The sequence below is a fragment of the Thamnophis sirtalis genome, unplaced genomic scaffold, assembly GCF_051295495.1.
Source record: "Thamnophis sirtalis isolate CommonGarterSnake01/CBP01778 unplaced genomic scaffold, rThaSir2_p1.2 scaffold_14, whole genome shotgun sequence".
Lineage (NCBI taxonomy): Eukaryota > Metazoa > Chordata > Lepidosauria > Squamata > Natricidae > Thamnophis > Thamnophis sirtalis.
In genome coordinates, this window is record NW_028261394.1 from 48,469,847 (window position 1) to 48,481,691 (window position 11,845).

An 11,845-nucleotide genomic window follows, 5' to 3' on the forward strand; every position below is an offset into this window, starting at 1 on the left:
CCATCTAGATTATGGCCCGACTCTTCGAAGGTGCGCTAACACCATCAATCCTTTTTTCCCTGTGGGAATGGTACAGTTAACTGGGACCAGAGAGAGGCACTTTCTCCCCTGCGAGGAAAGCCCCACATCTTCGTATTCCAAGGGAGTCAAAAGTGGAAGAATTGACAACCTGGTTCAAGCACTGCAGCATTGTCGGTGGTGATGAAAATAAATGGAAGCAGCACGTGGATAGCTCAGAAATCAATCACGGCACACGGCTACCCAGACATCTTGCCTAGATTTCTGAAGACTCATGGACTGAAATAGAACCTCTGATCGGTTCCCCTACAAAAAGCACAGAGAGGTGAAGTAGGCAGAAAAAAGAAGTTTACCATTTGCCAACTATTTTATTGGCATAGCCTGCTTTCTTCAGCAATTCGGGAAGGAGCAGCTCAGAATCCGGGATGCCCCCCGTTACGTCCTGCGGTGTGTAGGCTGCATGAAGACAAGAACACTATTTAGCTAGATGAACAAGCCACAGGAGTTGGATTGGTGAGCTGATGCTCTCCTGAACAGGACAAGAGCCAAGGTGGCGCAGTGGTTAAAAGCAGCACTGCAGGCTACTGCTAGATCAGCAGGTCAGCGGTTCAAATCTCACCGGCTCAGGGTTGACTCAGCCTTCCATCCTTCCGAGGTGGGTAAAATGAGGACCCAGATTGTTGTTGGGGGCAATATGCTGACTCTCTGTAAACCGCTTAGAGAGGCCTGAAAGGCCTATGAAGCGGTATATAAGTCTACTGCTATTGCTATTACTTGGAGACCTCTAAACCAGACTACGGCAAACACGCCAAGAATAGATCCCAACAACACTCCCTTGGGATCCGTTCAAGGTATGCATTCACTTCCCATTAATTCTTTACATCAGGAAAAGCAAAAGCAATAGCAATAGCAGTAGACTTATATACCGCTTCATAGGGCTTTCAGGCCTCTCTAAGCGGTTTACAGAGAGTCAGCATATTGCCCCCAACAATCTGGGTCCTCATTTTACCCACCTCGGAAGGATGGAAGGCTGAGTCAACCCTGAGCCGGTGAGATTTGAACCGCTGAACTGCTGATCTAGCAGTAGCCTGCAGTGCTGCATTTAACCACTGCGCCACCTTGGCTCTTAGGCTAGACTGTGTTTTTTAAATTCGCAGAATATAAAAGGGGTAAAAGACTAATCCAGCAAATTTGTGCGTCTCCTACTGAGCAGCAAACCTGACCCATCTTTCTTTACAAGCAAGCAGAGAAGTAGGCTTTCAACAAGGTACAGAAAGAGCCCGAGAGACTTGAGAAGATATGTATTTATTTAGATTTACAAGGCCACCCAACTTAATACTGGCTCTAGATGGTGCCGGGGACTGCAGGCTGGACATCTCCCCACCTATCAACACCGCCTAAAACCAGCCTTAGAGAAGGGAAGAAAACCGCCCTGCTTTCCATTCCCAAACTCCACAGCCGGTCCAGGAAAACCCCCCAATGGACGCCACGAAAGCTCCTGGGAGGCAAGAAGAACTAGGAAGGCCACACGGTTGTCTTCTCAGTTCCTCCAAAAGCCAACAAGAAGTACAGGCAGTCCTTGACTTACAACAGTTCGTTTAGTGACTGTCCAAAGTTACAACGGCACTGAAATATGTGACTTATGACCATTTTCCACACTGTTGCAGCATCCCCTTGATCACGTGATCAAAATGCAGATGGGGCCTATTTATGATGGCTGCCGTATCTTGTGTCTTGTCTTCGGACAAGCCAGGTAAATGGGGAAGCCGGATTCACTTAACAATTGTGTTATTAATTTAGCAACTTTTGGAATTCACTTAAGTATGGCAAGAAAGGTGTTTGACTTAGCAACAGAGATTTTGAACTCAATTGTTGCAAATCAAAGACTGCCTGTATGATTGATTCTACCTTCGTGCTCTGCCCCAACCTAGAGCAGATCCTGATTCAGTCATCTGCTTCTTTCAGGGCCCTGAAGCTCATCTTTGAATGAGGTGGACTGGAAAAGACTTCTACCTTCAAGAACTATTAAATGTCATTAAGAGCTCAACTGAGCACCTTGTAACTCCCAGCACAGCCATTTTAGCAGGACTTTTCAATTACCTTAGCTCAGTGTTTCTCAACCTTGGCTACTTGAAGATGTCTGGACTTCAACTCCCAGAATTCCCCAGCCAGCGAATGCTGGCTGGGGAATTCTGGGAGTTGAAGTCCAGACATCTTCAAGTTGCCAAGGTTGAGAAACACTGCCTTAGCTAGAACATCTCTGTTAAGCCATCACCAAGAAAGGCAACGCAGAGGCCCTTAGCCTATTTTAGATGCTGCACACATTCTTCCATGAGTCTCTTGCCCTTGTCATTCTATGAAAAGCCCCCCCCCCCCCCTTCCAGCAAAGAGAAACACCCACGCTTGCCGGCATGCAGCATGCATCAATCTGGGGCTGCAAATGCATGCTTCAAAACATATGGTCTCCTCCGGCATCTGCCATTTTGGAACAAACAATTCTAATGCCAGCTCGATTGGCCTCCGATCAGCTCAAGCTGGCATCTCCCCATAAAAAATCCTGGAGCAAAGTGCTCATTATGGGCAGCTTAGTGATGCCCTCCAGATGCCCTTGCCGAGTTTAGAGAACATATTTCTGCTAAAAGAGTAAATTTCAAGCAGATTGCTTAAACTACAATAACACACGACTCCTTCAATTCCTCTTTTGTCAAATGTTCCTTAACCCATTCGGCACAGAAGCCAGCACAAACTTGATTCAAATTCTAGAATACAAGCTGCATTAAGACTGCTTGGAAAGGCTTTTTTTAAGACCTCAATGGAGATCCTTGTGGTGGTTTAAATGATCATGCAAAAAACATTCTGAGGTTGTCTGTTCCTCTCTCTCTGCAGGTTAGCCAAATACACCCTGTGAGTCTCCCTTAACATGAAACCCTGAAGCCAGGTCTTTCCCTTGGCTTTGCTTGCAGGAAGAGGGACCTACCGTTTCTGGCATGGGCATTGGTGGTATAGAAGCCATTCCTTATAGGGAGACGGCCTGTCAGGAGTGCTGCCCTGGCTGAAGAGAAAAGAGAAACATGAGGACAGCAGATCCACCAAGCCTGACTTTCTTCCAAGCACCCAATGAGGACCACAGTTCTGCTGTTTCAGCATCACTACAGGGAATCCTTGACTTACAACCTGACTCTTTACTTGAGAGACCGCCTCCTGCCAATTACCTCCCAAAGACCTATTAGATCCCACAGACTAGGCCTCCTCCGAATCCCGTCTGCCGGCCAATGTCGGCTGGCGACTCCCCGGGGAAGGGCCTTCTCTGTGGCTGCTCCGGCCCGCTGGAACGATCTCCCCGTTGAGATCCGGACCCTCACCACCCTCCAGGCTTTCCGCAAAGCCACGAGGACCTGGCTGTTCCGGCAGGCCTGGGCTGTTGAATCTTCCAGCCCCATCCGAGGTTACGACTGTTGCTGTATTTTAAATTGTTTGTCTTTTTATTTTTATTTTGTAACCCCCCCATTCCCCTTCAGATTGTTAGCCGCCCTGAGTCTCTCGGGAATAGGGCGGCATACAAACTAAATAAAACCTTAAAAAACCTTTTAAAAAAAACAACCACATGGGCCTGGAATTACAGTTGAAAGTCACGCTGGTCATTAAGTGGTTTATCACACCCAATTTTACCTTTTTTGCAGTGGTGGTTAAGAGAACTACCTTGGTAGTGGGTCCTTGGTGCTCTCCTTTCATTGTTTTCTTGCAGACATTTCGTTACCCAAACTAGGCAATATCATCCAGTTGTTACCTGCTAGTTCTGATGATGTTACCTAGTTTGGGAAATGAAATGTCTGCAGGAAAACAAGCGAGCTCAGAGAGCATCGGGCCCCTCAGGGTGTAGTTTTGCTTACTGGGAAGGAATGGGTGCAGCTAAACATTGGATGGCGCCCAGCTTTTTACCCACAGGCCCATGACATTTCCCTCAGATTCTCAAGTCTACTTACATGGGGAACAGAGAGGGTTGGCGGTGTAGAAGCTTGGGAAAAGCATCCCTTCCGCAGCCATCTGGTCTAAGTTAGGGGTCTCTTTGGAAGGATTTCCAAACACACCTAAGTCACCCCATCCCATCTGAGGAAACAGCAGCAGGCGAGAAAAGTGAAAGCTTTTAGATCCAGACAGTTAGCTTTTAACCTTTATATTTTTCCCATTCAAGTATTGTCCGATTTCCTCTGGGACAATAAGGAAGCCACGCAAGCAAATTAAGAATGTGCCACAAGTGGCTTCCCTCTGGGGCAGCATTTATATCCCAAGTCTTTGGTCTCCATCCACAGTCACCAAGGGGCCCAGAACAGACCAAACTAGGATAATATTCCTGCTATTATTTTCTTGTGGGAGAGTGGCTGCTTTTGAGCAGAGTTTGGTTTTAAGGTAAAAGTAGTGTGAAAGGCTATTGACTTGCTGGTGACTCTCACAACGGCTCCAGGAAAGTAATTCTGCAAGCAAATTATGTACTCCGTGTTGGCATAAGTGATTTTGTGGTGGTCGTGTGAATTTTCCATTCAACGTTATGAAACTAAAGGAAAATCCAGGGAAACGGTGCCAGGCGAGGGTTTTCTATACTGGCACCTGCAGCTCACACTCTTAGCCAGACTTCATCTACAACTTTTTTTTAATGATACACACATACTGAAAAATAATAAAAAGAGGGGGGGGGAAATGAGAACTACTTTGTTGCGCAGAAAAATAGGCAAAACAACAGGAACTTTCTTTTAAGGTAGGTAGACGCTCATGTACCTACCAACAATTTCCAGCAATAAAAACAGAATAAAAATAGCTTACTAAATAAAGAGGCCCACTAGGAAATTCTTTGCAAATAATACGGTCAGCAGAAAAGTGGAATAATTTCCTTAAAATGGTTGATGAATCATAATCACAGGAACAGATCAAGAGCCCAGAGCTGAATCTGCGCTGGATACGCTGCTAGGCCTTTTCCTGAAATGGAGGGGCAGCCATCGCAGCAGATTTCAGCCTGTCTAGGGAAAGCCTGTGACCCCCCACTTGTTGAGAGGGCCCAGTCCTCCTCCAGACAATCCAGGTGAGGTGCTGAGAGGAGCCTCAATCGCAGGGAGGCCATTCCATCACCCTGATCAAAACAACTGAAAATATTACTCAGAATGCAGGAAATATGCAATGGGAGAAAGTCCCAATTCTCATAACCATTTTTTCTACTGAGAGTAACAACTTTTGGCATCCTGATCAGCCAAAGTAGTGTAAGTGTATAAGTACTAGAGTCACTTTGGAATGAGTGGCATATGAATTTAATAAAAACTCAGCATTTCTTCAAAAATCTGGGAGTATCCATAGAGATTGACCAGTCCATAAAGATTTTCAAGCTAACAAAAACGTATCCCTGGCAGATAGGAGAGAGGGTAAGGGGGGAAGATGAGGAGGATAAGGAGGAGTGGAAAGAGGAGAGAGGAGAAGGAGAAAGGAAGGGGAAGTAGAGTAGGAAATGATGATGGAGGGAAGAAAGGAGGTAGGAGAGAGGCAGAAGAAAGAGGTGTATGGAGAGCATGAATGAATGAAAAAATGAATGAAATGAAAAATGAATGAGCAGAAGAGCCAATAATGAGTTTTTATCTTTCTGGGCGTTGATGGCAAGAGGAACTGATGTAATTACTACTTAGTACAATAGGATATTGGCTATGTAATAGCATACATGTGATTGTATGTTATGAAAATGGAAAATAAAGTTTTTTTTTTTTAAAAAAACGTATCCCTGGCAGAGAGAGACAGGAAACCCGCCAGAAACCTGGAATGCAAGAATTCCAAGACTGCACCCCAGACAAAAAAGGCAAAAGGTTTCCCAGACATGATGCAGTGAAATCCAGGTGTTTAGCACCCTATAAACACAATTCACCATCCAGAGGTGGACGGGACCTGCTGTTTGCAATTTCCAAAAGCTGCATTCGGTGGGAAGTTGTGTGTGTTTTTTCTTCTCCCAATGAAATGAGCTGCCAATCTAGCCAGGGACTGAAGCAACACAGGGGTGATTTTCAGGCACTTCCAATTGATTTTCCCATTCCATGAAATTGGATCAGAGAACTTGGTGGTTTTTTTGAAAAGGAGGCCACCAGGAGATCCCTGGGAAATCGTATATAACCCTCCTGGGACTGTAGTAATAAAATGAGTAATAAAATGGAGTAATAAAATGATAAACGCCCACCTGGGTGTTTATCTAGGCCAGTGTTTCTCAACCTTGGCAACTTGAAGATGTCTGGACTTCAACTCCCAGAATTCCCCAGCCAGCGTTCGCTGGCTGGGGAATTCTGGGAGTTGAAGTCCAGACATCTTCAAGTTGCCAAGGTTGAGAAACACTGATTTCTAGGCCACCCAAATGAGAGCCTTCCCGCCTGGGCGTTTATCTAGGGTCTAGGCCACCCCCAAGTCCGGGGCTGCCCAGAGTCCAGCTGGACAGGATTGTGTGTGGGGGGGACCTTTCCCTCCAGCCAACTCCGCGCCCACCCAGCCCCTTCCCCGCAATGAGGCGCCTGCGCTCACGTCGTCCATCAGCAGCAGGACCAGGTTGGGCGCCGCGGGGGTCCCGGGGAGGTTGGCGGCCGCCCCCAGGAGCCACACGAGGGCCAGGCCCCAAAGGGCCGGCATCAGCCGGGGCTGCGTCTCCATGGCAACGCTCAGGCCAAGCAGCCCCGCCGAGGGACCGCAAAAGCCTAGCACAAAGAGGCCAGGCAGCGGGATTCGCCCCTCTTCCGGCTCCCCGTCGAAGGGGAGGGGCTAAAGCCAACCAGGGGGTTGGGGAGGAGCTCCTGCGGGGAAAGGCCGCCCCGTTGGGCACGCCTCCTCCTTGTAGCCGCTGGCGGGGCCTTTAGAGCGCCCGTGGAATGAGTGAATAAAGCCTCGGGCTACCCCCACCAAGCCCCGCACGGAGCCTTCGAAGGGAAGCCGGAAGTGTAAAGCTGCCGGGAATCCTTTCCCTGCGAGCGGGATTGGGGGGGGGGGTGCAGGGACGAGCGGGTCACGCGCTCCAGGCCCACAGGCGGAGCGCGACGCGATTGGTGGGTTGCCGGCCACGTGGGCGAAAGTGAGGGCGGAAGGAAGCTCGCCGCCCGCCCGGAGTCAGGATGGCGGTGTGCATCGCGGTGATCGCCAAGGAGGTGGGCGCGGGTATGGGGCGGGGGGCGCGGGGTGGGGTGGGGGACAAGGGGCGCTCCATCCCTCCGGGCCGGTTCAGCTCCCTCTGACCGCCTCGCTCCCCCCCCCGCCCCGCCTTCCAGAACTACCCGCTCTACATCAAGAGCCTCCCGACCGAGAACGAGCTGAAGTTCCACTACACGGTGCACACCTCGCTGGACGTGGTGGACGAGAAGGTCTCGGCGCTGGGGAAGGCGCTGGTGGACCAGCGGGAGCTCTACCTCGGCCTCCTCTACCCCACCGAGGACTACAAGGTGTATCCTTGCCTGGTTGGGGGTGGACGGGGGGCATCCGCCAGCAGAGAGAGAGAAATGACCCTTTAAGGCTGTTTTGTAACCCGGGCAGCTGGCCGATGGGTGGGCTTCACTGCTGGCTGGGGAATCCTGGGAGCTGAAGTCCACCCATCTGGATGCCAAGTTGGAAAGACATGCTTTAAGGCAGTGTTTCTCAACCTTGGCCACTTGAAGATGTCTGGACTTCAACTCCCAGAATTCCCCAGCCAGCGAATGCTGGCTGGGGAATTCTGGGAGTTGAAGTCCGGACATCTTCAAGTGGCCAAGGTTGAGAAACACTGCTTTAAGACATGGCTTAAGATCGGCTGTGCAAACAGGAGCCTCCTCCGGTTCCTCCATCTGCTTAGGCGGTCTCAACATACGAGAGGGGGATGCTCAGGTTGTCAGAACTGGGCTGCAAAAGGCCAAGGGACCCCTGGACCCCTCAGCCCAGCATGAGGGTCTCCTCTTGTCTTTTTTCTGCTCTGTCTAGTAATCCGCTACATATCTAGGAGGTCTAGGAGAGCCTGGGGTGGCAGATCAAACCCCACTCTGATCTCGGGCACCTCTGGATAAATGAGGAAGGGACGCAGGGGTTGGAGAGCAGCCTCCCATCCCCCAAATAGCAATAGCAGTTAGACTTATATACCGCTGCTTCATAGGGCTTTCAGCCCTCTCTAAGCGGTTTACAGAGTCAGCATATCGTCCCCAACAATCCATAGATAGATAGATAGATAGATAGATAGATAGATAGATAGATAGATAGATAGATGATAGATAGACAGACAGACAGACAGACAGACAGACAGATAGATAGATAGATAGATAGATAGCAATAGCAGTTAGACTTATATACCGCTTCATAGGGCTTTCAGCCCTCTCTAAGCGGTTTACAGAGTCAGCATATCGTCCCCAACAATCCATAGATAGATAGATGATAGATAGATAGATAGATAGATAGATAGATAGATAGATAGATAGATAGATGATAGATAGACAGACAGACAGACAGACAGACAGATAGATAGATAGATAGATAGATAGCAATAGCAGTTAGACTTATATACCGCTTCATAGGGCTTTCAGCCCTCTCTAAGCGGTTTACAGAGTCAGCATATCGTCCCCAACAATCCATAGATAGATAGATAGATAGATAGATAGATAGATAGATAGATAGATAGATAGATAGATAGATAGATAGATGATAGATAGATGATAGATAGATGATAGATAGATAGATAGATAGATAGATAGATAGATAGATAGATAGATAGATAGATAGATAGTAATAGCAGTTAGACTTATATACCGCTTCATAGTGCTTTCAGCCCCCTCTAAGCGGTTTACAGAGTCAGCATATCACCCCCAACAACAATCCGGGTCCTCATTTCGCCCACCTCGGAAGGATGGAAGGCTGAGTCAACCCTGAGCCGGTGAGATTTGAACCGCCGAACTGTCAGTCAGCTGAAGTGGCCTGCAGTACTGCACCCTAACCACTGCGCCACCTCGGCTCCATGCCCGTGTCCCCTTAACCAGCCAAGCAGCTACGGCTACGTGACCAATTCCAAAGTCAAGTTTGTGATGGTGGTGGATTCTTCCAACACGGCGCTCCGGGACAATGAAATCCGTAGCGTAAGTCTTGAGGCGTCTCCCAGAATCCTCTCCGGGGATATAATAAGCCCTTTCGTGATCGAATGTAAGCGGGAATGGTTTCTTTGCAGATGTTCAGGAAGCTGCATAATTCGTATACGGATGTCATGTGCAACCCCTTTTACAATCCTGGGGACCAAATCCAGTCTAGGTGAGTTTCTCAACCTCAAGAACTTGAAAAGAGTGTGGACTTCCAACTCCTAGAACAGTGTTTTTCAACCTTGGCAACTTGAAGATGTCTGGACTTCAACTCCCAGAATTCCCCAGCCAGCATTCGCTGGCTGGGGAATTCTGGGAGTTGAAGTCCAGACATCTTCAAGTTGCCAAGGTTGAAAAACACTGTCCTAGAATCCCCCCCAGCCAGCCAATTGAATCGGTAGTGAAGCAGATATCCCAAAGACAGCGGGGGGCCGGGGGGGGGGGTCTAGGTCCCTGCAAGTCAACCCAAATGCTGACAGTAGGGGGAGCAGGGGAGGAGGGGGATAACCCTTTCGCAAACCATGGGATTCATACATTTTACTAGCCCTAGGTTGCTTTCCTAGTAGATGACCACAATGCCTCAATGCAGCCCATGATGCCTGGCTTGTATCCTAGAATAGAATAGAATTTTATTATTTGTATGCTGCCCTTCTCCGGGAGGACTCAGGGCAGCGAACAATTCAAGGGGGGAAAAGGGGAACATAAAAAACAAAAAACAAATAATAAAAGTAGACAACAGTCGCACAACCATACAAGTCGAGAGGGGAGGGAACTCATCACCCCCAGGCCTGCCGGCAAAGCCAGGTTTTGATGGCTTTTCGGAAGGCCTGGAGAGAGGTGAGGGTCCGAATCTCCATGGGGAGTTCGTTCCAAAGGGCCAGAGCTGCCACAGAGAAGGCCCTCCCCCGGGTAATAGCCAGGTGGCATTGGCTGGTAGACGGAACCCGGAGGAGGCCAACCCTGTGAGATCTAATGGGTCTGTGGGAGGTAATTGGCAGCAGGCGGTCTCTCCTAGAACTTACGGTGTAGTTCAAGTGATAACAATTCCACTTGCTTGCTGTTTGCTAAATTGCAGAGCCCGAATGGGCCAGAGCAAGGGCATTAAGGAGGGAAATGTTTTGCATGCAGAGCTCCTGGTTCTGCTTAATTTGCTCGCAACGTGTTTCGGATGTTTGGGGGCTGCTTGGCTTTGCGTATGAACCGAAAGAGAAGAACATGGAAAAAGCCGAGGAAGGACGTCAGCTGGGGAGGGAAGGGAAGCTGTTGGGTTCAGCAAGTGGGCTAGTGGGATGGCTGGTGCTGGCACAGCAGAACAGTAACTAGCAGGGAGCTGCACATGGGGAGAACTGCCCTTCTTGTACTCCTAAATCAGCTCAAATTCAAATTTAATTCAAATTTAATGAATTTATACGCCGCCCAATCCCGAAGGACTCCGGGCGGCTTACAGAAATACAACTCTAAAAAGGATAAAAATTAAAAATATAGAAGAAAAGCAGATTTTAAAAAGAAACAAACACATCATGCACTCAATCTAAGCGGGGCTGGACCTCATTCATGAGGTCAACAGCCCCAGGCCTGCTCATCTGTCCGGCTGGGTTTGGCAGGGTGATCTGGTTCCTGCTTTAAAAGTTTCCCCTCTCTATTTCAAGGGCCTTTGATAATGTGGTGATGTCCATGATGGTTCAGGTTTGCTGAAGGCCCTGCCGCCTTTCCCACCGGCTCCTTAGGCCTGAGAAGACCGCTCCTGCACTGAGTCATTTCGTGTTTTCTGTCCTTTGCTGCTATATTCTTTAAAATAAACTCCTTTGCTGAGTTGGTCTGAAGTGTTTGAAGAACTACTCAAGGGCATAATCCCCAGAATAATAGAAGGGACCTTAGAGGACTTCTAGTCCAACCCCTCCGCTGCTCAGCCTGTACCATTCCACATAAATGGCTGTCCTAGGCTTGGATCAAGAAATCCCCATCCTAAGACTTTGGAGGGAGCTTATAGTAATGCCTATTTGGGTTGAACAGCCTGGCTGAGGTTCCATTCCAAGGCCAGCTGAGAGCTTTTAATGCAAGAAACAGTCTTCCTTTCTCCACTTGAGGGCCAGAATGGGATACTATATGCTTTTCCTTTGTTGACAGTGGCCTCTGAATGCCTTTATAGCAGAATAACAGAGCTGGAAGGGAGCTTGGGGTCTTCTAGTCCAACCCCTTATAGCAGTGGTTCCCAAAGTTGGCAACTTTAAGATTCGTGGACTTCAACTCCCAGAATTCTCCAGCCAGCATAGCTGGCTGGAGAATTCTGGGAGTTGAAGTCCACGAGTCTTAAAAGTTGCCAACTTTGAAGACGTCTGCATCACATGAATGAAATTGTGGGGTTTTGAGAAGGCTTGACTCACAGGGATCCACCACTGCCTTATAGTACTATTTCAGACAAATGTCCAATCTCTCTTCTTAAAAAACCCCAGTCTTGAAGCACCCACAACTTTTGGAGGCAAGTTGTTTCACTCATTGTTCTGACTGTCAGGAAATTCCTCCTTAAAATCCTTTTCAATGCCTTCCTTCCCACACGGTAAGTTAGGATGTCAGAAAGCTAAGCGAATCCTCCCTCCTTTTGCTAAGTCTTATCTTTAATAATAGCAATAAAGGCACATGGCAAAAGCCACCCCCAATTTTCACTGAGGAGCGAATGCTGCTGTTAGGCTCAGCGCCTAAGATGCCAGAGAAACTTCTGTGGGCAGCCACTGCGG

General features: G+C 48.5%; 2 protein-coding genes across 3 annotated transcripts in view; one reads left to right on the forward strand and one right to left on the reverse strand.

The window, feature by feature from the left end:
• The window catches only part of GALNS (galactosamine (N-acetyl)-6-sulfatase), a 45,791-nt gene extending 39,008 nt beyond the window's left edge, over nt 1–6,783 (reverse strand). Inside the window, exons 1-4 of one of the 2 annotated variants that reach the window (XM_087728516.1) lie at nt 6,559–6,783; nt 4,002–4,125; nt 2,996–3,070; nt 372–474 (exon numbers count right to left, since the gene is read on the reverse strand). In XM_087728516.1, coding sequence (XP_087584642.1) covers nt 372–374 — 3 coding nt within the window. In that variant the 5' untranslated portion in view covers nt 375–474; nt 2,996–3,070; nt 4,002–4,125; nt 6,559–6,783. Of the gene's footprint in view, nt 1–371; nt 475–2,995; nt 3,071–4,001; nt 4,126–6,558 lie in introns of those variants that run through there. The other variant, XM_087728517.1, reaches the window with a different exon arrangement.
• A 263-nt stretch (nt 6,784–7,046) lies between these two features.
• TRAPPC2L (trafficking protein particle complex subunit 2L) lies at nt 7,047–10,922 on the forward strand. Its single transcript, XM_087728518.1, has 5 exons — nt 7,047–7,172; nt 7,293–7,465; nt 9,026–9,113; nt 9,203–9,282; nt 10,760–10,922. Exons 1-5 carry the CDS (start codon nt 7,140–7,142, stop codon nt 10,803–10,805), a joined length of 420 nt encoding a protein of 139 aa, XP_087584644.1. The 5' UTR covers nt 7,047–7,139; the 3' UTR covers nt 10,806–10,922.
• Nucleotides 10,923–11,845: the final 923 nt, after the last annotated feature.

Coding starts and splice junctions, on each gene's coding strand:
- TRAPPC2L (XM_087728518.1), top strand. CDS start 7,140: ATGGCGGTGTGCATCGCGGTGATCGCCAAGGAG. Junction 7,466..9,025: donor CCCACCGAGGACTACAAGGT/GTATCCTTGCCT, acceptor CCAGCCAAGCAG/CTACGGCTACGTGACCAATT. Junction 9,283..10,759: donor GGGGACCAAATCCAGTCTAG/GTGAGTTTCTCA, acceptor CTCTATTTCAAG/GGCCTTTGATAATGTGGTGA.